This window comes from Emys orbicularis, chromosome 3 (genome assembly GCF_028017835.1).
Source record: "Emys orbicularis isolate rEmyOrb1 chromosome 3, rEmyOrb1.hap1, whole genome shotgun sequence".
NCBI classification, from domain to species: Eukaryota; Metazoa; Chordata; order Testudines; family Emydidae; genus Emys; species Emys orbicularis.
In genome coordinates, this window is record NC_088685.1 from 117,856,600 (window position 1) to 117,881,974 (window position 25,375).

The 25,375-nt window shown below is 41.0% G+C and overlaps 1 protein-coding gene across 1 annotated transcript in view; it reads right to left on the reverse strand.

Moving 5' to 3' along the window:
* LOC135875821 (nesprin-1-like) overlaps positions 1-25,375 on the reverse strand; it is a 43,517-nt gene that overhangs the window by 3,334 nt on the left and 14,808 nt on the right. Inside the window, exons 5-17 of the mRNA XM_065400861.1 lie at positions 21,942-22,124; positions 21,371-21,508; positions 16,131-16,322; positions 14,905-15,238; positions 13,941-14,009; positions 12,643-12,785; positions 10,736-10,862; positions 9,411-9,622; positions 7,906-8,106; positions 7,209-7,337; positions 6,430-6,642; positions 5,066-5,158; positions 3,204-3,262 (exon numbers count right to left, since the gene is read on the reverse strand). Coding sequence (XP_065256933.1) covers positions 3,204-3,262; positions 5,066-5,158; positions 6,430-6,642; positions 7,209-7,337; positions 7,906-8,106; positions 9,411-9,622; positions 10,736-10,862; positions 12,643-12,785; positions 13,941-14,009; positions 14,905-15,238; positions 16,131-16,322; positions 21,371-21,508; positions 21,942-22,124 — 2,093 coding nt within the window. The remainder of the gene's footprint in view (positions 1-3,203; positions 3,263-5,065; positions 5,159-6,429; positions 6,643-7,208; positions 7,338-7,905; positions 8,107-9,410; positions 9,623-10,735; positions 10,863-12,642; positions 12,786-13,940; positions 14,010-14,904; positions 15,239-16,130; positions 16,323-21,370; positions 21,509-21,941; positions 22,125-25,375) is intronic.

The window sequence follows — 25,375 nt, forward strand, 5'->3', positions numbered from 1 at the left end:
TTTGCAAAGGCTGGAGAACTGGAGCTCTACTCGTCTCTTCTGAAAAGCTTAGCTGGTAGGCAGAAGTTAAACTATCATGCAGGGTTACCAGATGAACAGGGGGAATTCTCATTTCAGCTCCAGTGTATCTTCACCTTACTGCTCAGCATGCAGCTAAATTAGTTGTTCTTTGCTACTGCGTGTTCTACATTGGCTACTCTGCCTCCCTCCTTCCCCCAAAGTTAGCTCGCTTATATTGTAAAGAAGATTAATATATCCATTTTACAGGTGGTTAAACAGGCAGTTTAACTGACAAGCTCAAAGTCAAGAGTGAGTGGCAGAACTGGGAACAGAACCATGGAGATCTGAGCCCAAATCTCCAGGTCTAATCAGTACACTTACACTGCCTGCTATTATGCAGTCGAAGCCAGTAAGAATCCTGTGGCCTAGTTTGGTTCAAGAATTAAAGGTGAGTTTATAAATTTGCTATTTGATTCGGGGTGGAGGTGGGGTGGTGGTGTTAGGAAGTGGGGACTGAATCAGTGGTGCCAGAACTTGAATAAAGCTACCCAAGAGAGACAATGTAAACACACTGATGCAAATTGTACAATTATTTTGGTCTTTTTAACATTTTAATCACTTCAAAAAATCTGCAGGCAGGCATAGGTCCAGGTGTGCATTTTCTGAAAGCTATGTTAGCTGCCTAGGGGAAAATGCACTTTTGGGATTTGCTTTTCCTAATTAGCATGCAACAGCTTGTACTGCCTGGCAAAACAGATTCATGCCATACTGTAATCGTGGAGATCTGGGATGATATCTTGCTAAACAGACAGGGGTTATGTGACAAATGAACAGGATACAGTAAATATGTTAACCTATTTGTTATGATAATGGAAAGGCAAAATGTCATCAAGCTTAATATAAAACCCCACTGACCCTCTAATTTTTAAAGTAAGTAACTTTCCATTGCAAAATCCTATGGGATAAAAATGTCTAATTTCTCTTTGGTTCTCCCTTACACTATAGTCTATTAGGGTTTGCTGATCCAGTGCAAGATCAAACACGAAGTACTCTGATCAGAGGCATGTCAAAATATTAAAGAACACAGTGACAGCTTGTACTGCTTTATCAGTTAAAACCACGTTACACATCAACCACAACCTGTCTGGCTTGCGCATTTGACTAAGTTTCCCATTCAGTAGTAACTCATTTGTATTCCACGCTTGTCTGAATGACAAATTGAATATTGTGTTGAACAGCTATGAGATGTGTTAATATACAGTGCTGAAGAGAGCTGATCTGAGAGGTGCCGCGCAGATGCCACTGTTAGAATGTGGGCTGATCCCAAAGCTGCAAAGCGCTGCTAAGAAGCACGCTGGGCCAGTCGCTCACCCCACAACACAGAAGCCTTCTCAAAGGGGTGCATGTGTGGCTGGGCATGTAAAGGGGAGCAGAGGAGCAGACACAACATATTCCTTTAGTTCAGTGTTGCTAGTGCAAGCATGCTTATCTGCCTGATTTAAACGTTGTTCTTCAGACAGGTTCATAAAAGACATATGCTTAGCTGTTAATGGTCATAGATTAAGTTTCCAATCTCCCCTTCCCCCTTTCTATAAGAAACAGAATGCCAAGCCCTATACTGACTGGAGGTAGAAAAATTCTCCCTGATTCTCCATTTGAGAGAAGAACAGAGAACTGGGGTCACTTGTTTAAGTATACATCACTTATTCTGTATGCTATTTTACTGTTTTTTCAACCAAGCAATATACTTTCTTGGAAGCACTGGAAGACTAAATGTTCTACCTACCATACATCACTTGGATTTTGATTGTGAACTGGTACAGCTAAAGTCATGAACTGAATCTCTATACACATTTAAAACATTGCAAATATTACTTGGAAATAATTTGGATATTGACTAGTTCTAAATGCTAGCAGTTTTTGCTCCTCCCTCCTCCCCCAATATTTCACACTGTTGCTTTGTTGAGCAAAAGCATGGTTTGTCTTTAATGGAATAAAGGTCATCAAGTACAAAGTGCATTCAAGTTTTTTTGAATGCCTGACCATTGCTCAATCACTGTATAAATCTATTTTGGCCCTGCTTCAAACCTAAAATTTCTTGCATTTGAACAAGAACTATTTTAATGGATTTCAATTTTACTACACAGATGACAAAGAAAGTGTAAGTTTGATTACAGTTCCATATATATTTCCCCTCCTTCCTCCCCCACCCCCCAATATAATTTTAAATTTTTGTTGCAACTCACTAGATGCTGAATGGGACAGGGCCTGTACCTTACACTGTTTATATATATTTTTGTTTTTTAAAACATTTTTTTGTTTATTCTATAGGGCAAAGTGAACTGATCAGTGAAAGAGTGAAGGGACACACACATCACACCAACAACAGAGAATGCAGAAGCACTGTTAGCCACAGAGATGACAGATTGCTGGAGACAAAGTGGAAAGCAAAAAGCTGCAGCTGCAAGTCTGCTCTCTAGTGGTCGTCCAGAAATGGGGCAGCGCTGCTCCTAGAGTGATAGTGGATGCAAGCACTTCTCAAGTGTCACATTAATGTCAGTGTGTAATATCTGCAAAGAAGTTCTATGATTGCACAGAGAAATGATGCTACCAATTTTTAGGATGAAAATTCTCAAATTCTGGACTTTTCATTCTGAATGATGAGAACTGAAAACCCACAAACTGAACAAAATATTAACAAAAATTAAAAAAAAAAAAAAAAAAAAAAAAAAAGAGGGAGGATGTTAGTGTGTTTTCTTCAGATTTGTGGGTTTTACAAATTCTAAAATATTGTATTGGTCTAATACCTGCCTTAACTTAATATCTAGAAATAAAGAGGATGATAAAAAGTCTTTGCCATGAACCTCATGGTGTATCTGCTGATCAGGTCTTAATGTAACAAGCAATATTATGAATGTAAACAAACACCCATGTGATCAAATAAATAAAATAAATTTAAATTTAAATGATGCTAATGGGAAGCAAAAGCTGTATATTCCAAGAATTACCCGATATTTCTATTTACAGATATTTTGGCTGTAATAATTGAATCCTGCTTACAAAGGAACTCTGCACTTGAAATGGTTAATTCCTGTCCCTTTGACAGATTAAGTGTGGAGAGACACTTAATGGACATCATGGGCAATTTCCATCATCCTCTTGGAATTCTAGAACAGAGTGCGGAAACCAGGAGAATAAGGTACCTGCTGTGTGGACTGCTGACAGAGGGTCCAGGCTGTGAGACACTACATTTGCCCCGTGGCTGTTTGCAATGAACAGGGGGTAAAGAAAGAAGAATGTTCAGTCCAGGCAAATAAAGACAAGCTACTGGTGAAATCAAATTAAAAGTGCAGCAAAGGAAACATAAAATCAAATGAAGTGACCAATACCCATGAACCAAGGAAACTGGCTTTTCTTCTGCTTCGAGCGGAATATGAAAATGCTTTGAACAGACAAAAGGAACTTGACAGAATGTTTTAATGATTAAAATTAAAATCATACTAGGCTTGGTACCAAAAAGATAAAAAAATAAAAGAGTGTTAAATTTTTTTTAGCTCAAGTAATTTGTTACATGAGATATAAATTAATTCATCTTATTGAAAGAGATGCACTTAAGGGTATTTATATTTAATTGCAGCTAAATTAATGTTCTGTAGAACATTAAAAATTATATTCCAAATGTCACCTTTAAAAAGTCTGGCTTCCCTCTTTCCACCCATAATTTTGAGGGCCAAATAACTGTGGGTGCATTACTGCACTTGCAATTATTTCCTAGCATAATTAATGCAGCTTAGAAGGTTAACTAGCTGAAAGTCTCTGGATGGTAGGCAATTATTATAGATATAGCACTGGTGATGTGCTTGGCATTAGAATTTAAGAGACATCAATTTTTGTTTCCAAAATTACAGATGCAAAAAGGGAGGCCCTCAGGAGTCTTTCATCTTACACTGTACATTATGGACAAAAATGAAGCAAATAATGTATGTAAACCACAGTATTGTATTAGACATGAACAAATACAGATTAAAAGGTTAATATGAGGCATACTACATTTCTACCAATTCTTTAGCCAAAGTTTGCTATAGTAAATTACTTTATCACTTTCTGCAGTGTGCAGGCATCTTCTAGTTTATGGTATCATGACTTTTATTAGTAATTTTGTAAAAAGTGGCTAATAAAAATATGAAATTAATGACTCCAGAAATAAAATGATGTTTCATGTTGTTCTCAACCCTTTTGAAAAGCCAGTATTCCTTTACATTCTCAAACTAGGATCTAAAGAAAACTAGTGAATGTAGCAAGATCAATTTCAAGAGACCACAAAGTTCATCAGGACAGAACTCAGATGTTTTATAAAAAGTGCAAATGAAAAATTGATAGTTAAGAACTAAGGAAAACTGAATAATAATTAAAATAAATCAAACAAAAGAACTGTAAAGAAAGACGAAAAATTCCAGTTCCATACAGGGATCAAAGTGTGGAGAAGCAGAGTGCAGCATGGCGAGCTGCATTTCTTGTATTGTGTTCTAGTGGTGACAACATGAAACAGAGCTGTTGTCACAGCCATTGATCAGGTTCTGTTCCAGTGTTTCTGCCAATGCCTTATAAGCTTTCTATGCAGCCTCTCATCCAAAGTCTCTGGCTCCAGCTACAGTTTTAATCTATCATGAAAAGAAAGTTTTATTGAGGTTCTTGACAAAGCAGCTCTGCAGAGGATGCCAGGTAGAAAGCAGAGGGATTGGCTGCAACTGTGCTGGGACAAGACCAGAACTTGGGATGCTGCCATCGCTTGAGCAGAACACAAGAGAGAGTGTGCGCCATACCACAAAACTCCAGCCACACTTTGAGCCCAGATTTTATACAGAGCATTTTCTAATTCTGATTTCATGCAGGGAGAGAGATGCAGCAGGGTTGGGGAAGCAGCTTTGTTTGAGGGGAATTCTTGGTTTGTGCCCTTTTCTTTCCTATCAGGGAGACGGTGTAGACCTCTCATCTGGCTCCAGCTACTGTAAATATCTGGTGCTCCCGCCCAAGAGGTGATAGAAGGTATCTGGCATGAAATTACCGTTCTCTGTCTGCTTGGTGTGCTTCTTCCAGATACAGGACTGAGTGATCCTGAAGTGTCCAGTTCATCAGCTGAGGACCATGAAGACAAATCCTAAAGTTCAGAATCATAAGAGATTAGAAGAACATAAGTAATCTGCCAAGGAAACCACACTCAGAAAAAGGGAATGAAATCCTTGGTTTTAGCAGAGTGCTTTGCACTACTGATCCTTGAAATATGACAAAGGGAGGTTTAAATTTACGCAAACCTGTAGGATTAAATCACTATAAATTACATGTTAGGATCTGAAGAGAAAGACAGGCAAACAAATATGCTGCCAGAAAGAACATTTAACTGCCCAAGGTAAGGCAAAGTCAGTACCAAGAAAACGACGGCTCTTTATTGGTTTTTAAAAGGTAAAGAGGTGTTGTGTACTCAGTGAAAATTCCCACTGGAATCCCAGACATCACTTTATACAGATAGAGACAGAGACAGAGAGAGACAGACACTAGACAGATTGAAAACAGATCACATTCTTCATACTTTGTGCTAATTCAGGTTTTGGGGACTACAAGAGGAGGGACTGAAAACAATGGAGAGTGTTAAAGTCTTCTATGTGACTGGGGCAGGTACAATGAAGACACAAGCATAACATTCCCAACTCTCATCTGCAAGAGAACTTGTGCTGCTATGGAATACACTTCCAAAGCTAAGAAAACACAAACAAACAGGGTCTTTGTTAGCACACTAGAGAATTTATTTCAAGCTTTTTCATTAGTATGTCAATAGGAAAGTAGATGCTGTTTACTCTGTGGAAATAACTCACATGCCACAGGTTCAGATACTGCAGCTACAGTAGCTACCCCATGTACTCTGCCAGTTGACTGAATCAATGGCAGCAAAGTAGCCAGCCAAGGCTGAAGTTGAACGCAGACAAATTCAGATTGGAAATAAGATGCCAATTTTTAACAGTGAGGGTAATTTAATGACTGGAACAGTTTACCCAGGGTCATGCAGGATTCTCTATCACTGGCGATTTTAAAGCAAGATAGGATGTTCTTCTAAAAGATCTGCTGTAGCAATTTTTTGGGGGGATGTTCTTTGGCCTATGTAACACAGGAGGTCAGACTAGATGATCACAGTGGTCCTGTCTGGCCTTGGAATTTATGAATTGCTGTCTCAGAGACAGGAAAGTTATTGGACAGTACAAATTACGAAGGAGATTTCATAACAGTTCCATACCACTTAGTCAGGCATCACAGTCCTAAGCAACAAAATAATGGCCAATAGTGTATTTTACAGCTGATCATCTGAAAAAGGTCAGTGCGATTACAAAACTAGCCCTCAATGAGTGGTAAAGGAGAGAATACAATAGGACAATTTACCAGTTGACTGCTTGAGATGTCTAAGATTTTCTCTAGGTCCTTGATGTGATGTGTGACCTCCTTCAGTAGGACCTTGAGTCTGTTTCCAATGACATGGACTTTCTCTTTAGCTTCCAGGCAGTCCTTGCCTTCAGCATTGACCAGCAGTTGGCAGGACATATCTTGGAGTGACACCACTTTCAGCTGAGACTCTAGCAACTCGCGTCTGATTTGCTATTGCAAAGCCAAAGAATCACATTTTTCTACTTAAATATTATGAAACATATGAAAGAGAATGCTAGAACTTCCACAAAAACAATAAAACAGACAGATGGCAATGACTTCAGTTTCCAAGACGACCACTATAGACACACTGAAAAAAGCTCTACTAGCCCTAAAATTCCAGCAGGTTATAATGAAGAAAGGTGATAAATGCCTTGCAATTTCTTTTAAACCTCATATCACGAGCAGTAGACTATGTTAGACTTCCTGTCTAGCCCAACAAGTTGCAATTAAAAATAGCCTTTCCAAAATAACAAGCCCAAACTAAAAAACAAACAAACAACCAACAGCCAATAAGGTAATTAGACAGATGTTTTCTATATTAAACCAAATGTTTTTAACCACCAATTTCACTACCCCCTCTACCCATGCTAACGAGAATCCCTGACCTTCTTAGTACCACAGGGTTAAGTATACTGTATACCTCACAGACCAATCACTAACCTCAAGAACTACCTTCTCTCTGCTTGTCAATTTTTTTTGAAGGCTTTAAACATTCCAGGCATTTATGATCCTACCATTAGCAGTCTGTGATGATCCTGCAGAGTGTCCAAGTCTTGGTTTGAATTAATAGGCAAGATCTCATTTTTTCTTCTGTCAATGTTCTCCAACCAAAGCAGCAAACCATGGCTCATTTCATGGAAATCCTACAAGAGACATGTGAGATCTTAAGAGAGCCCTGAATTATGCTGAGGTTTTCTGCCACATCCTATTTCCCACAACAGATTCGATTGGCTATATTCTTATATTACTATAGTATTACAAGCCTATATTAGTATACTATATTACAGTATTATTGCAAATACTTGATGGGCCTGATACCCCTGCCACTGCATGAATACTGTTCTGCTCTGGTAGTGGTTTACACCCACTTTGCATTTGCTTTGCATAGGTGTGAATGCTAGCATACAGAATATAGCTGTGGAGAATCATCTTTTAACTATACTTCAGTTTAGAATACCTGGAACATGGACTTAGAACACATGCTTCAGGTAACGCACAGAGATCTTTCAAGAGCCAGGCTTCACAAACTGCATTTTAGTTTGCATATGTGGGCAGAATTAGGTTTGATCTTTCAGAGTAGGAAACTGTGAAGTGTGTGTGTGTGTGTGTCTGTGTGTGTGTCTGTGTGTGAGAGAGAAAATGAATCCCATCATCTCTAGAATTCCTCATTATGTCCAAGAAGGGAACAAGATCCCACACACCAATACTGACCTGACATTGCATTAGTGCATCCTGCAGTGAGCAACGCCATTCTTCAATCATACTGCATACACGTTCCCAGCGCATGTTCATCTGAGATAGGCGCTCCTGCAGCTTCTTGCTTTCTTCGCTATCAGATTGAGTGAATTCGGAGCTGCACAGGTTGATGGACAGGACGATCGCTTTGCGGTTATCAACAGCTTTCTGCAACTCCTGGATGACAGGAGAATGGAGTTAAAAACACCCAGTAAGCATGCTACAGACTTTTAGAAGAATCAAATGTAGTGGTTGCCATTAAAGAGCAATTATTTGCTGTACGGTAATGCAAGAGTATTTTAGCTAACCAGGTTCCCTCTTTACTTAGGACAGGAAATATCTGTGGCAATTGTGGTAATACTGCAAATGTTCACTCTTTAACGTCTACTATTTTATGTTCGCAATAAAACTTAGTATAAGCCAGTTAAACTTTTAAGATTTAAAACCCTGTTGTCATAGCTAAATTTTAAAGATCAGAAGAACTGGCTTGTGTTTCAAATGTCTGAAAGACTAGGAAGGCCTGGCAAAAAACATACAGCCTAGTTATGAAAATGTTGGAGCAAATATGAGATACAGGGAAAAATTGTGGTGTAGCTCCTGACAAATGCTTGACAACACTAAAGCTTCTGCCTCTCAGTTATGTTGAAAATTATGTTGGCTTTTTTATATTCATCATCTTGAGACCACAGTCCATATTATTCTTTTTTTTTTTCTTCCAAAGGAGAAAAAGAGGATTCTTGTGGAAGATTCCATTTTTCTCCCTAGTTTACAGCCTTTTCCCCATGTCCTCATAATGCCCCATATCACAGTGAGGGCAGCTGGACTGGATTCCATCTAAAACACATTAATGCTGCTCCTGAATTGACTAGAGGGGTCACTGAAAGCAGCACTCTCCCTCTCCCCAATACTCCAAGTGCTGAACATGCTGCCTTCACATTGGCTCTGACATCCTTCTCGCCCAGGGTAGGAGACACTCAATCCAGCAACTGAACCTGGGTTGGTAGAGTGGTAGCAGAGCGCACCAAGCTTAGGACCCCTAGGAAGGCACAATGTCAGGACCCAGAGAAAGAAGAGATTGTAATGAACAGAAAAATAGAAGCATACCATTTCTTTTAAAAACGGCTGGGTTTTGCCATGAGCTGGGCTAGGACAGATTTTATTTTACTTAACTTGGCCTTTCCTCAGCTTCATTAATTCAGCTGGCTTCTGCTATTCTGAAAATGTAGCTTGCATATAGAGTGGTTTCCAACATTTATTTGGAATTTCAGGAAAATGGTGGTGGTTTATTTTTCTGCAAATAAGTGATTTCTCAAACCATTTTTCCAGTTCCTCACCCCAATCATTAGTCACATTCTCCTGTGCAGGGAATGCAGAAAGTGAATACCAAATATCAACTGTATCTCATGAATGGAGTGCAATGCACAGGATGCATGGTAGGCCATTACTGAAGCAACTGCCAGAAAACGGAGATAAAACCTTACTTTCAGTTTTTTAATTCGGAGCTCAATGGTTTGTATGTCGGTGCTGAGATCAAGATGACAGAGTTTCTCTAGCTCCTCTTCAGTCTCCACTAACCAAACCCAAATGTTGTTCAGGTCAGAGTTGAACTGCTGCCACTGCTGAAGGTTCTGTTTCATTCTGAGTTCCTTGCTTAGAGCTTGGGCCTGGATTAACTCCCAGCGATCAATCACACCTGCCCAAACAGAGACATAATACAATAAAAACAAAGGCATATACATAATATGCACAATTACATCCATGTTTACATTAAATACAACACTCAGTATACAGCAGCCTAAACAAAACATTATCACACAGAACATTAAGTTAAGACAACACTGGGTACGTGGCTTTACATAGCAAAAGATGGACCAGCTGATCTAAGTCTTTTTCAACTCTCACGTCTATGACTTTATGCAATTAAATATTTAGCCCACTGCGTGGTATACAAGGGATATACTATCCGTCTATATTTGCACGCACACTTATACCTACCTATATTACAGCACTTACGTTTACAAAACTCTTTGCAGACATTAGTTAATCTTCACAACAGCCCTGCGATGTAGGCAATTATATTATTATCCCCACTTTACAGTTGGGGACACTGAGGCAACAGACTAAGTGGCTTGTCCAAGGCTACACAGCAAATCCATGCCACAGCCAGGGTTAGAACTCAGGAGTGCCTTATTTCTCTCCTGAAGCTTAGTCCCATGGATAAAGCTGTTTCATTCATATAACGAATGACTGTGTGTGCAATAAGGATTTTGTATTTGCAGATGGCCATTTATATATTTAACTAGCCATCTGCACATATAATTATTGCTATCTGCACACATCCTTGGACCTTTTCAATAAAAACGCTTGTCCTTCCATAAATATGTTTAAATTACTGCCAGTGTAGAAGACAAACATCTATGTTACATGGAGATAAGTAAAGACTGTTTTCCATAGTCATTCACCCCATGTGCATGTGGTTTAGAGAGGAGCAGGTTACAATATTCACTTTGCTAAAAATGTAAAAGTAATTTAGATCAGTGATTAAAATAGGCACAAAGGGTATTTTGTAAACTCAACTTTAAACACTTTTTTTCCTATCAGAAGATATCTAACTTGTATGTACAGCATCTAGAGAGATTTGCTCAAGTGCTTAGGGATAGATATAATGTGACGAGTTACTTAAAATGGTCAATATGAAGCAAATTCCTACTTTCCTGCATAATCCCAAGTGCTTACTCTGACAATACTATACATATTGCTGCTCATTTCATATGTGTTTCCCATGGAAGGATTCAACACTACGTACCAGCTGTTTGTGTTTCAGTACTATTCAGGTTTATAAATCCAGAGAGCTTCTCCTCTTCCTCTTTCAGTTTGTAACCAAGCCTTTTTACTGAGTCTATGCTGCCACTGCACTCACCCAGTAGCTTCATCTGTTTAAAAATAAATAGTTCTCATTAATCTATGCCATGGTAGAATAACTCTAGAGGTAAAAGGCTAATTACAAAGCAATTTTCAAAAACATTCTGAAAATGGGTCTTGACATGACAGAATGGGAAGCAGTCTATTGTTTTAATGATCTGCCAATTGTGAGGGTATCTTTCTGTCTCAAAAGCCATTAGATACCCTGGCCAATACAATCTCAATGAGATGCTGTGTGTCTCGATATTATTTTTATCATTTTTGCATTGATCCACACACAAAAAAGAACTGTACATGTGAGATTTAAGGGATTAAACGTAGAGTAGAGGCCCAAACGCCACTAACAGAAATAATTCAGTGCCACTGTATCAGGATATTGCCAGAGTCAAAGAATGGACGTCTTCAGGTGACATTTTTTCTATAAACACTAAGACACTAGGACGGTGGTGTCCAAACTTTTGAGTGTCATGCCCCCCCTTTACCCCTGTGTGCCCCGCCAAGCCGTAGCTGGGAGCGGGGCCATGGCTCAGGTGGTGGGTGGAGAGAAACGATCGCGAACAGGGGTAAGGGGGCCAAGGCTGAGGCTGCAGCCGGAGGTGGGGCTGGAGCCACAGCCCGGGGCTGAGGCTGGGGCAGGACCTGGGCTGAGGTGGGGGCTAGCAGCTGGGCCCTTGCCCAGGTGTGGCTCTGCTCCCAGCCCTGCCCCCCACCTTGACCCTGGTCCGTGAATGGAGCCGTGGCCAGCAGCTGAGGCTGGGGGCGGGGCCGGGAGCAAAGCTGCACTGAGGCTGGGGCCAGGGCCAGGGCCAGGTGCAGGACTGGCTGCAGGGATGTGGCTGCGGGTGGGACCAGAGCAGAGCTGGGGGCGGGGAGCACTGGATGACGCTCCCTCCCTGCACCCCGTGGGGGCTGGCCCGGGCCCTGCCACGCCCTTTTGAAGGTTCCTCCGCGTGTCCCTGGGAGGGGAGACGCACGCCACAGTTTGGGGACATCTGCCCTAGTAGCTGGAAAAAAGAGGATACTGCGAGACTTGGGGAGTGAAAGAAAGTTACACAAGAGTGGAAAAATTATGGTGTATCCACACACACAATCTTTCTGACAGGAATGTCATAGAATCATAGAAATGTAGGACTGAAAGGGACCTCGAGAAGTCATCAAGCCCATCCTGCTGCACAAAGGGAGGACCAAATTAATCCTAGCTGCTTACAATGCTGTTTGTTGAGGTTTATTCTACAAAGTTTTCTCATAAAATTTTTTATCACTGATTCCCATATACAACATGTTTATAATGTGTCATTAAAACAAATATCAGGCATTAGTCTATAAAATTCTGATCTTAAGAGTTAAGGAAGTTTTTTTAAAAAACAAGAATGATCTCAGAGGGATAAATGGGTGCGTGTGAAATTACTCTGGGATATCGACACAAATTTAATTGGAAAATGAACCTACTGGGGTTATGTTCCCACAATCTCATGGTATTATAAACTCACAAATAATTACATAATCTTAAAGTAACAATAACTGTATGTGATTGAGGGTAGAGATTGTGTGTGTGTGAATGGGGCTGAGAGGCAGTAATAGCTTTATACCGAACCATCTGTTCTATTGCAAGAGCCATTTTTAAAATGGCTATTCTATGTTAATTTATTAGCACTTGTACTCTAAATATAGTGCCCTGTCACAAGAACTGTTATTTTAAGTATCAGAGGGGTAGCTGTGTTAGTCTGTATCCACAAAAACTTAATGTTATTTTAAATGCAGTCACTAGGTGGCAATACACCTTGTACTCACATATCCTTTGTAACTGGAATCTAGTTCCGGTCCTGTGGGTGTTTTGCTGCGAATGATATTTTCTGTTTGCTGTATTTGGAAACGACTAGTGTCTAAGGCCTTGTCCAGCTGACGGATGTGTGTTTCCAAGGCACCTGGTTCTCCTGTGGCAAAATTACAAAAGATGTGACTACTGATTTGAGATTTTTCAAAGCCTTTGCTTTATATCCAAGGAAAAACATAAGAATTACTAACCAGGTTAGACAGCATGGAAAAGGTGGTTGCAATAGCACGTGTTGGGGAATGACAAAGCACATTTGTAACTGATTACGTTAGTGGGTTAGCAACTTTCCAGAGCACAGATGGTTATACTGATGAATACTAATACTTGCCATGAGGACAGTATTAAAGCTTCCATAGGTGCAAATAGGCCTGCAACTTGTTTTGAAGAGACTCTTTCCCCAAAATAATTCTTGATCCCCCTGGAAGATTAAATTCTCAGTGGGCTTTATACCAGCCTCTCACAGTGACATTTTCTGTGACATCGCTCCTTTTCAGACCTGGCAATCACTCAGGACTAAGTTCAATTTTTTTCTCTCACTTCTTTTTGCAGTAGACATTGTGGCATTTCCCCTGAAGCTAATAGAGTGGAATTTTGGTGTACCTTAAGGATTCTATTTCTATACTACTTTTGAACACGAAAAGCAGTATGTAAATACCAAGCAATGCTGTTATAGTTACATCCACCAGCTCCAGCAGGCAATGCTTCTAAAACATGGCAAACTTGTGGTTTCTTCCTAGAGATCAAGTCACTTCTGGAATATGCCTGATCTCCATTGGTTTAGGTAGGAGGAGATGTTCAAAAACAACATTTTTTTTAACAGCTGCAGATGATCCCTTATGAAACCAGCCTCTTCCCAGAGGAAAACCAAGGGTTGGGACCCTGTTATAAGAATCTCTTATTTTGAATCCCTCTGCTACAATACTGGAGTCTGGACAACAAGGAGCCGGTACCAATTTTGGTAAAATACTGATTAGCTACATCTAATTAGCCAGTACTTTAGCTAAAAGTTATTGCACCCTAGCCAGCTTTTTAAAACTCTTTCCACTCCTGCTGGTTGCATGGAAGAAACAAGACCTTTATGACTGGTAGTAAAGCAGGAAAGTTATGCATTAACATGCTAGTGCTGTCATGTGAGAAAATATCTATCTTGTGAGCTGTGAGAAGTACAGCAGATGAGCTAAGAGAAGAAGACACTGTTACAGGTATGGGTTGGGTTATCTGGGTCTGGCTATGCTTAGGCTTTTTTGATGCCTACCAGAGATATTTCTGAGTGCATTTTCAGTAAGTTTTACATAGGCCTCGGGGCTTTCTGGGATCACTACATCTGCAAAAATACAAGCACAATCTGAGTTGATATCTCAGCAACTGTTGTCTTCTTGTAACAGGAAACCAACTTTCCTGGAAGGAGAGTAGATCACCAATTCTAATTTTCAGCACATATTCCTTTTGAATAAACAGAGTTAAACTGCATCACAGAATTCCTGCTGAAAATAGCTTTAAGTAAGTCAGCCTCTTTTTAGAAGGTGTCAAGGAACTGAAAAGCACAAGACAATCACAATTAAAGACAGAACAGAAACTTGAATTTAGGCCTCTCTAACAATAAATGGACCATGTCTACATGCTTCAAACATATAGACACATTAGTCCTCATTAGTATTTGTTACACAATATGCACATAGTCATACAGACAGACAGGTTTCATGAACTCATAAAAGGCCAAGTCTTGAAGTCTAAGTCAAACTTCCCAAAGATGTCAATGTGAGTCTTGACTGAGTAAGGACTGAGTAAAAACTCACTTAGACTTTAACATGTGGTCCAGTGGGTGAATATGTCAGATGTTTCCTTGGAATTTTCTCTCCCTCCCATTTTTCTTGCAATCATCCAGTACCATTTCCTCCAGTCAAAAGACTGTATTAGCCAACCCTGTTATAGGCAACACCAGTCACATCTGGCAGACACAGGTGCAATAAAATAGCCAGTTCCCTCTTTGTCATTCAGTGAATACGCCTCTGTGATATTCCAAGCCTGCACTCATCCAGAAGCCTGTAATATTGTGTCAAAGACCAGGAGACTAAAGGCACCATTCCAGGACAGCTATTTGAGGTCTTCTGAAGCTCTTTGGAATATTTTCCCATTCCTAGGAACTCCCCAGCAGTATGATCCTATATGCAATATTTATTTCCCTTTATTGAGAGAGAGATGAGCGAAGCAATCAATACCTGCTATACTAGCTGCTCCCCTAAGATAGAAATCTTTGTCTTCTTGTCCTTCCTCCTCCTCTAAGTGCAGTGCCCTCGAAACGGCTGTCTCCAAGTCCCGACTGAGGTCATAGTCATGATCCCATTCCAAGGGGATGGAATCTACACTTGCAGGAGTATCCCGCCCTGACCGCTCACTTCTCATCGGTTGGGCAAGTGACAGTGAGAGGTTGGAGGAGGGGTGTGGGAAGAGAATGCTGTCTGCAGATTTGTCGTGCCAGTGTATGTCAGAGAGATCTGCTGATTCATCCAGATCCACCTCTCTGTCAGAGAGGTCATGTTCATCGTCTGTTAGCTAGAAGGAAACACCAGAACAGAGACTATTAATTCAACCCTTGGAAACAATGTCCTTTCTACCTGGGTCAATGAGATAAAAATGTCACTGGATAACACTGACAGGATTCCCATTTTGTATCTTTCTTTGATCCTCCTTTGGTTTTTTTAAAAATGCATATAAAATAAAAAGATAAAATGAGTAAAAGAGGCTAAGAATAAATTCATCTTCACTGCTTAATGCTCATCTGTATAGTCTCATGTAAGGCAACTGTCTCCAAATTTTCTCTAGATATTATCTCTACACAGACAGCAAAATTAGAGCAACATTTTGGAACCAAATTATAGAAACTATAAAAGGCGTTTATCTTGATGCTGCTCTCATCTATTCTTTCATGTTATGAAAAGCGCTTCTCACTGCTTTCCCTCAGGGTGCTTTCCAGTTTGATTTCCAAAATCACCCTCTCTCACTTCCCAGCTGTACATTCAGTTCTGGATATTTAAAGTTCCATCTGCTCTGCAAGGAAGGAGTGTCTTTATTTCTGTGAACTCAATGCTATAGCTATTCAATAGAATTCACCCTGCAGGGCAAGAAGAATTTTATGTCTCCAGTACTGCATCATAACTCTCATTCATAAAGCTCTGATTTATAATGCATAGGTGTTCATGATGCTTTATAGAAATGAGACAGGTTCTTTGCCCTGAAGAGTCTGCAGTCTGAATAAGACAAAACACTACAATATGTGATAACACACAGAGGTGCGGGGGAAGGGAAAGATCAGGGTTACAAGAAGTAAAGATTATGGGGTGTTTTGTCATATACATTACACCCCCCACCACAAACTCTTTCACCATTATTATATTTGTAAATTAATAATAAATCTTAAAAAAAAGGAAATAAAGAGGATACATACAGGAAGGCGGATCAATTTCTTGTGGTAGCGTTCCACGCGACCAAAGACCTCTTGACAGTAATGCCGGAGCTCATCCAGTTCTTCTTCAATGACAGCTGCATCTATGGGTTCGCTTTTCTCTATCAGCTGCTCACCCTGGACAATTATCTGATCAATTTTATTGTTGTTCAGGGAGATCTCTTGCTGGAAAGCCTGTGCAGCATAAAAAGCCATGACTTTATGTTATCATTAAAACCAACATTAAGCAATTCTCAGTTACCAAGAATGCTATGTCTTACAGAGCTTTGTAGCAGAGATGGTATATTTACCAATCACAAACAAGGACCATTACACAGAGTAAGCACAATTTGATGGTGCAACTCAGCATTCCCTTGCCATACTCTCCCATTTAAGCTAATGAAGTAGCACTTAAAGTTCTACCCAGCAAGTCTCATGATTTACCGTGCTGTATTTGGGAAGAGGACTGTCCTCTGAACAAGCCACTCCTGTGAGTCTTGAAAGTCTTAGGTAGATAAGGTCGTCAGAATGAATACATATTCTAAAGCTATACTAACACATACTAACAAGTTGTTTTATGTAGTGCCATTTACACTGCAGATGTTCCAGAGCGCTCAGCAAATAATGAGTCACATTGTGGTAGAGCAGAAACCATGCACAAACAGGGCAGGGCAGTTATGCCCTCAGCCATAACACACATAACCTTGCCATTGGAAATGATTTTATCAAGAGAGGAAAAATCAGAGCACTGAGGTTATCCCCTATGCTTTTTTAAAAACCCATCTTTAATTGCCACCCATGCAACCACATGTGGGCATAGCTCTTCTATCTCACTGAACCCTAACACACTCTAATAATCTTGTTCTGTAGTGTCAGTACCGGGGCTGAGCTCATGACCTGGGAATGACATTAAACTGCATCCTCCGCTGCCTTGTGGATGTACTTCTTGGTTGAAGAAAGTCTAAGGGATCTCACCCTGATTAGAAAAGGTGCTCACGCTGAAGCCACAGGGCAGTTAGCAGCTCTATGTAATTTGCTCTCTGGCAGGAGATATAACCTCCGTCACTGAACGTCCAGACTCTCTCTGACTTTGGATTCTGGCTCAGTGGTCTAAAGGGGGGAGGGTGACATGTCTATGGCAGCCTCTGTTCCTCCATAATTTTGTCTAGGCGTATGCGCTGAAGGTCTTGGCAAGATGGTTGCAGGGATCTGAAAGAGGCATAAGGGCTGTGGGGCAGCTAACAAGATTTCCAAGCAGCACAGTTTAGGGATGGCCTGCTTGCCTCATGTGAGGGTGGCCCTAGAAAAGGTGGGTCAGACAAGCCCTGTCTCATTGTTTACTTTTTTTTTACAAATATAATTGCTGCTTTTACAAATAGAATTGCTTGCTGGAATAGTCGGACTTTGACCCCTGGATACGACTTTGATCTGAAATCGGATTTGAGGAAAATGTTTGTGTTGAGTAACAAGCTTGCATGTTTCAGAATTGATACTGCAGCTTTTTCAGAAACTCAGCTCTCCGACACAGAGTTCAGAAGGGAGAAGAAGGACTACACCATTTACTGGTATGGCAAACCCGAAGCAGTAAGGAGAGTGGGGGGTGTGGGTTTTGCTCTCAGAAATGAATTTATGTCATTGTGTGAAGCTCCGATTGCAGTGTCCATACGTATAGACTAACTTCAAGTTAGTTTACAGAAAGGATTCATCAACCTCATCAGTGTCTACGTGCCAACTCTGCAGGCTAGCAATGAGGAGAAGGATAGCTTTTACCAACAGCTGTAAGAACTGATTGGCAGATTCCATGGAAAGAACCCATCCTAATACTTGGAGACTTCAATGCAAGAGTTGGATCCAATGTTGAGATCTGGCCTCGGATTCTGGGTAGGCATGGCATTGAATGTATGAATGATAAGGGTCAGAGAGTTCTTAAGCTCTATGCCAGGCAAGGCTTATCCGTGACCAACACCTTCTTTGCTGGTAACATCAGAACAACCACCTGGTGGAGACACCTGTGGGCCAAGCACTGCATCAGCTGGAATTGGTACTGATAAGACATACGTATTTGAAAGATATCTTGCATACATGATCCTTCCAAAGTTCAGACTGTGACTCAGAACACTCTCTTGCCTGCTGCAAAGTGAAATTTCAAGCTAAGAGGATGCACCTAAAAAATTGCCATGCAACCTCGTATTGACATGTGCCAAATCAATGATCCTATCAAGAAACGGGCTTTATAAAGAAGTAGCAGCAAAGACAGTCGGAACAAATGAAACTGCTTCAGATGCATGGGAAGCGCTGAAGATAAGTATGTACAATGTGGCCATCAAGAGTTTTGGAAAGAGTACTGAAAAAATGGTACGTAGACCATTTGGAGATACTGCTGCCACTCACTGACAGGAAAAGATCTGTGCTGATCACTTAGAAGTCTACTTCTACTACTGATTCGTTCAACAATCTAAGAGAAGCTCGTAAGGTTGTTCAAATAGCTTCCAGGATGTGTGCTCAAAAATTTTGGTTGGGTCTCTGTGACAGCATCCAACAGGCAACTGACAGAGATGACAGTGGACGGTTGTATGAGGGCATTAGAAAAGCCATTGGACCAATAAAGAACAAGACAGCTCTGCTGAAAGATCAGAATGGCAATATCATAGCAGATAAAGGAAAGCAATGGGTGAGGTGGATTGAGCACTACGGAATGATATACTCAAGGGAGTCTGTAGTAGGCCAATGTGTGCTACACAAATTTCCTGGGTTTGAAGTTTCTGGATGCCAAACCTACACATTGGCCAAACCGAAGAGTCTCTACGCAAAAGAATTAATGGACACAAATCTGACATCAGGAATCATAATACTCAAAAACCAGTGGGAGAACACTTTAACCTGTCTGGCCATTCTATGACAGACCTGCGGGTGGCTATCTTAAAACAGAAAAACTTCAAAAACAGACTCCAACGAGAGACTGCTGAGCTGGAATTGATATGCAAACTAGACACAATCAACTCAGGGCTAAATAGGGATTGGGAATGGCTGAGCCATTACAAACATTGAATCTATCTCCCCTTGTAAGTATTTTCACACTTGCTTCTTATCAAACTGTCTGTACTGAGCTATCTTGATTATCACTTCAAATGTTTTTTTTTTTCCTCTTACTTAATTGGCCTCTCAGAGTTGGTAAGACAACTCCCACCTGTTCATGCTCTCTGTATGTGTGTATATATATCTCCTCAATATATGTTTCACTCTATATGCATCCGAAGAAGTGGGTTGTAGCCCACGAAAGCTTATGCTCTAATAAATTTGTTAGTCTCTAAGGTGCAATAAGTACTCCTGTTCTTTTTGCGGATACAGACTAACATGGCTGCTACTCTGAAACTAGAGGAACCAAAGCACCCAAAAGGTTCCCAACAACAAAGCTTCAGGATCTGTTTCTGCAGAAATCTACAAATGTACAAAGACTTGCTGCGAAGATTGCATGAGGTATTGCTACGCTCTTGGAAGGAAGGAACTGTTCTACGAGATTTTAAGGATGCTCGTTTCAGCCAACTCTCTAAAAACAAAGGAGACAGAAGTGATAGTAATAATCACAGAGGTATCTCTCTTCTTAACATCGTTAAAATAATCTTAAACTATATTATTTTACCTAGACTTCAAACTTTAGCTGAGAGAATCTATCCTCTAAGCCAGTGTGGCTTCCACTAAGGAAGGTCTACCATAGACATGGTCTTCTCCATAAGACAACTGCAGGAAAAGTACAGAGAGAAGCGTATTAAACTGTACATGGCTTTTATAGATTTAACAAAAGCCTCTGAAATGGTTAGTCGGTCAGGGCTTTACATTGTTCTGAAGAAGCTTGCTTGTCCGCCTATATTGCTAAACCTTGTGAAATTCTTACACAATGACATGAAGGCAACTATAATGTATGAAAATCAAGAGTCTGACTCATTTAACATCAACAATGGAGTGAAGCAGGGAGGGCTACGTACTGGCTCCTATATTGTTTAATATTTACTTCTCATTCCTGCTTCAACATGTGTTCCATGATGTTTGAGAGGGTGTCTATCTTAGCTCTAGACACGATGGAGGTTTGTTTAACATTGCAAGGTTCAGAGCTAAGATGAAGGTGAAGGAGATATCATAAGGGACCTGTTGTTTGCAGATGATGCAGCCCTTGTGGCTCACAGTGTTGATGCCCTAAAACATCTTACTACCAAGTTCTCTGATTCATGCAAAATCATTGGGCTATCAATAAGCTTGAATAAGACTGATCATGCACCAAGGCTCTTCAGAACCAGTTCCAGATATCACCTTATTCATATGGATGCTGTTAACCAATTTTGCCACCTTGGCTCTACTGTTACCAGCAATGTAGATCTGGATGCTGAGCTCACTAGTAAAATCGGCAAAGCAGCTAGGAACCTTGGTCTTTTGCAAGATAGAGTCTGGAACAATAACAAATTGTCAACTAAAGTGAAAATCCATATTTATGAGATATGTGTTTTATCCATCCTTCTATCTGGCTCAGATACATGGACGACTTATGCCAAACATATCAAAAGAATAAACAGCTTTCATATTAGATGCTTGCATAAAATTCTTCTAATAATATGGCAAGACAGGTGACACATGTGGAAGTGTTAAATCGTGCTGGTATGTCATTAATGGGAACCTTGATTAGTAAGAAAAGACTCAAGTGGCTTAGACATGCCAAGCAGATGCCGGATTACAGGATCCCAAAGAGTGTGCTGTACTCTGAAGCTTGCGAAGGGTCTAGAAAGAGATGCCGACTGCTGTGCAGATTTCAGGATGCTTACAAAGATGATGTAGTATCCTTTGGAATCTCCATGGATGATTGGAAAAGGAGTGCAGAATGCCGCTCTGGCTGGCGGAGACAGCTTGTAGATGGAAAGAGGCGTTGCGAGGTGGACTGGATCAAGCTTTGTAATGACTGGCATCAGAGAAGGAAAGAATCTGTTGCTCAGATTCAGAGCATTGCTAGTGCATGGGTGTGCCCGATCTATGCACAGGACTGTCACTAGTGCATTGGACTCAGCAGCCATTAAAGAACTCATCAGCACATACAACGTGCTCTATAAAGAGCGACGGTTCCATTGATTGACTGGGGCTGAGCCCATGTCCTGGGAATAAAGGGTTTTAATCACATAACACTATTCATGGAACATTTCTTACACTCTCAGTTCCTATTTGGATATTTTTGATGCCACAGAATGGCTGGCTTCCCGTACCTTGAGTTGCTTTATCTTTGCTTGGACGTCGCACTCTGAGAAATGTTCAATATTGGTCAACTGCAGATCCATCTCTGTTAGCCAGACCAGAATGTTGTCACGTGATGTCTCAAACTCCTCGCGCTGGCCAATAAAATGCTGAAAAAACAAAAGGGAAAAAACAACCGAAACAATGTGAGGCTTCCACAAAAGTTAGTTTTCACTTCACTATCTTCTGAGTCTGACTGAAATCAGTACATGTTCTTCACTGATCTCCTCTATGCTCTTTCAGGTTCCCACTTCAGTACCATTGTGCCTCTAGCAGTGAAGAGCAGAGTTACAAAAGTTCAGCTGCAAGTATTCTTGTTCTTCTCTTCTAAGGGGAAGTAGGGCACCCAGGTCCAACTCTACATCTTCCTGCAGTGTATTACTTAACTACTTTAGATAGAGCACCCATGAAATCATCAAAATAAAGTTTAAATAACCCAGCCAAAGAGAAAACTTGCATGGGCTTGAGGAGTCAGAAGCTCACAATATCCTTCATGCATACAGTCTAGTTCTGTAAGAGAATGGCTTGAAAATGGAGAAATACTTTTAGCCTGCGCAGGATAGAAGTGACTCGCTTTTGTAAGTTGTCCCATCTCTGGTTCCCTTCATGGACCATCTGTTTGAGGCTGCAAGCAGAGTCAGTGCGGTTTTCTCGGGCCAGGCGGCGGTACTGTTTATTAATCAGTTCCAGCTGTGTCAGACTTTCATGCACTTGTCTTTGGAAGGCCTAAAATAACAATGGAAACAACAAAAGACACTATCAGACTGTCAGCCCCTGAAATTGGTAAATGGTCTCAGATTGTTCTTGTCTTTGGCTCCAATCCTGAAATTGGATCTGTACCAACATGGGTGCAAACATTTGCTGGTACTGACCTGATTGTAGGATTGGGGCCTTTTGATTGGGACGAGCAAAGAGAAATGTTGTTGTTTACAAAATCAATAAATGGCAGTAAGGACCAAGCATTTCAGTGAGAATGCTCCTGTCACAATGACAGCAGCAAGCACAGTTTTATTCCAAGAATGAGGTACTGTCCTTTCTTGGCTGTCCAATATTTCACCTGCATATTTTAGAATATGGAGGGTGTAAATTCTGAAATCAATTAAAAGTTTCTTAAAATGTTACATTAGAGGGCTGGACTTGATATTGACTAATTAAATTTCAGTGGGTTACAAACAAACAAGCACTGTAAATGGTGATGTCAAATTTTTAAAGACATCGAAGCAAAAATTTTATAAGATTTCTCAAGTCTCAATTAATCTACCTCTTGGCAGATGCTGAGAAGTCTTCATATGAATAATAATTGTGAATTTGCTTTGACAGTATTCCAGGCACCTTTTATTTATCTTTAATATGACAGGTATGAGAGCCATTTTTATTTCCACAGTCACAGAGAAAGAAAGTTTTGTGAATATTTATACAACTCTGTATTTGAGCAAATGGCCAGGCCACATGTCACTTATTCAGATCCTACTGGTTACCTATCAGCTCTGTGTTCTTGGGGAACCAGGGCGCAGTACCCAGCCTGTCTGACTCACCAAAGACCTCCCCCCCTCCCCGCTTGAACCAAAGCCAATCAGAAGAAAGACTTACAGAAAGCAATGAAAAGGCACTGGGAGACACACCTAAACCCCCTCTGGACAAGGGTGACAGGGTTAAGGAAACTCCCTTGCCTCATTTGCATCAAGGATGGGACAGGGAGGCATCCCCATTAGCATACAGAATGGAGAACAGAGACTCAAAGGCAAGAACTGCACTGAACTCTGGGGGACCTCTGCTCCACATGTTAATGAACCTATGCCTGCATGCACCCAGCTCAGTAGTTATCAGACCAATTCTAGTAATAAATCCTTTATTGGTATCCAAAATACAGAAGCTGCCTAATTGCATTGTGAGCGCCCTCGAAGGAACACTGCCCATAGCCAGGAATGAGCAGTTCCTATTGTCTAGCCCAGGGGTTCTCAAACTGGGGGTCGGGACCCCTCAGGGGGTCGCAAGCTGTCAGCTTCCACCCCAAAACCTGCTTTAACTCCAGCATTTATAATGGTGTTAAATATATAAACAAGTGTTTTTAATGTATAAGGGGGGTGGCACTCAGAGGCTTGCTATGTGAAAGGGGTCACCAGTACAAAAGTTTGAGAACCACTGGGCTAGCCTGAACAAAATAACTTTGGTAAATCTAGTGTTCTCCCTTGAACCACTGTTCTTTCCCTACAAAAACTCCTACCCATGTTCAAGTAAGTGCTCCGATGCCTGTATCCAACATCTGCATCAGTTCCACTGGGACCTCATCTTCTCCTGACTGATCGTGCTGGGGGCTCTGCCTGCCTCCAGAACTCTGGACCCTCAGCTACCACCAACTTGGGACCCCAGATCGATTCAAGCTTCACGGCGTGATGAGATCCCAGCTCTCTCTCGTTCTCTCTCTCTAGGTATAACCTTCTGACCCTGACTTGTGTGATCAGTTATAGTTTTCTAAACCTGACTTTTATAATCAAATTTAAGTTAGATTTAATATTATTACTGTTTTGTTTGTTTGGCTCCCCTTGTATGGTTATTACCTGGCAATAAATAACTTTCATGGTTAAGCTGGTTGCTTCTCTCTCTCTCCCCCCCGCCGCTAGGGGGTATTTTTTGGCTTCTCCATTTGCTCTGCAGCAACGCTCCTCGTACCTAAGCTAAAGATCCCTGCAGCACCCAAAAAATCCTGTGGAATTTGCTCATCGAGTGGGTTACTACCAGAACAATTGTAACGTGAAAGTGGGGATAGGGACGTGCTAAATCTGGGGCATGTGAGGGTGGCAGCTTGGAAGTGCTGCTCGACCCAGACTGCTGTGTCCAGGGGCATATAAGGGTGGCAGACTGAAAGTGCTGCTCGACCCAGCATGCTCAGGCATGCTCTATTCCAATGCAGTGCCCATGGCATATGAAGGTGACAGCTTGGAGGTGCTATTCGACCCAGCCTGCTGAGTCCAAGGGCCTATGAGGGTGACAGCTTGGAAATGCTGCTTGACCCAGCCTCCTGAGTCCAGGGACATATAAGGGGTCAGCTTGGGAGTGCTGATTAACCCAGTCCTCTCAGATGCGCTCTGTTAATGTGTGTGTGTGTTCGCCTGATTCTGGGGCTGGAAGAACCCGGCCCTGCAGGATAGCTCCATTGGGAGGGAACTTGCAGAAGGGAGAAGTAGAGCTCCGTATAAGAACACAAGTGACACAAACAGTACATTGATAGAATTACAGACCCCCCTCCCCCACAGAGGAGTAACCCTAATAAATGTAAAGTAATGGGCAAATCTGGTAACATTCTCCAGGTTATAAAAGTTTCAGTCAACCAATTCGGGAACAGAAACAGTACCATGTGACTTGGATGATCAATCACACTGTATGAATAGCAAATACTCAAAAAGCAAGTCATAGCAAGAACCTGGTGAGCACTTTGTAGGCTTGAATTTGATCACAAATTTATTGTTGAATTTCTCAAAAGCAAAGTTTGTTTTGCTGATAACTCATGAACAGAGAAAAGGGCTAAATGTGTTGAATATTTCACTCAGTTCTATTTGGGACACATGCAATTTAAAGGAAATGATAAAGAAGTGAATTGGCTTTGGTTCCAGATCACAGTTGTGCAAGTTTGCATTTTCTAGCATTAGGTAGCCAAAAAAGTGACAATGAGGATAGGAAGAGGGAGAGAAATGATAGCACTGGAAAACAAATATGCTAGTGGACCCGAATACAAATTCATTAACAGCATCAGCTATGTTGATGCATATTGCCTCAAACCTGCCACTTGCCGGAATGCGTGTTAATTAAAAATGAAAATAAGCACTTTTGTGCAATGAAGTCACAGGGATAGCTAAAGGAGCTAGTTAGAAACAACCAAATACACCAAAGGGTCCTTGTCACGATAATTACTCTCTTTGTTTAAATGCCAATGAAATAAGAAAGCAACCAACATGCAGTTCTGTAATTGGAGTGAGAAG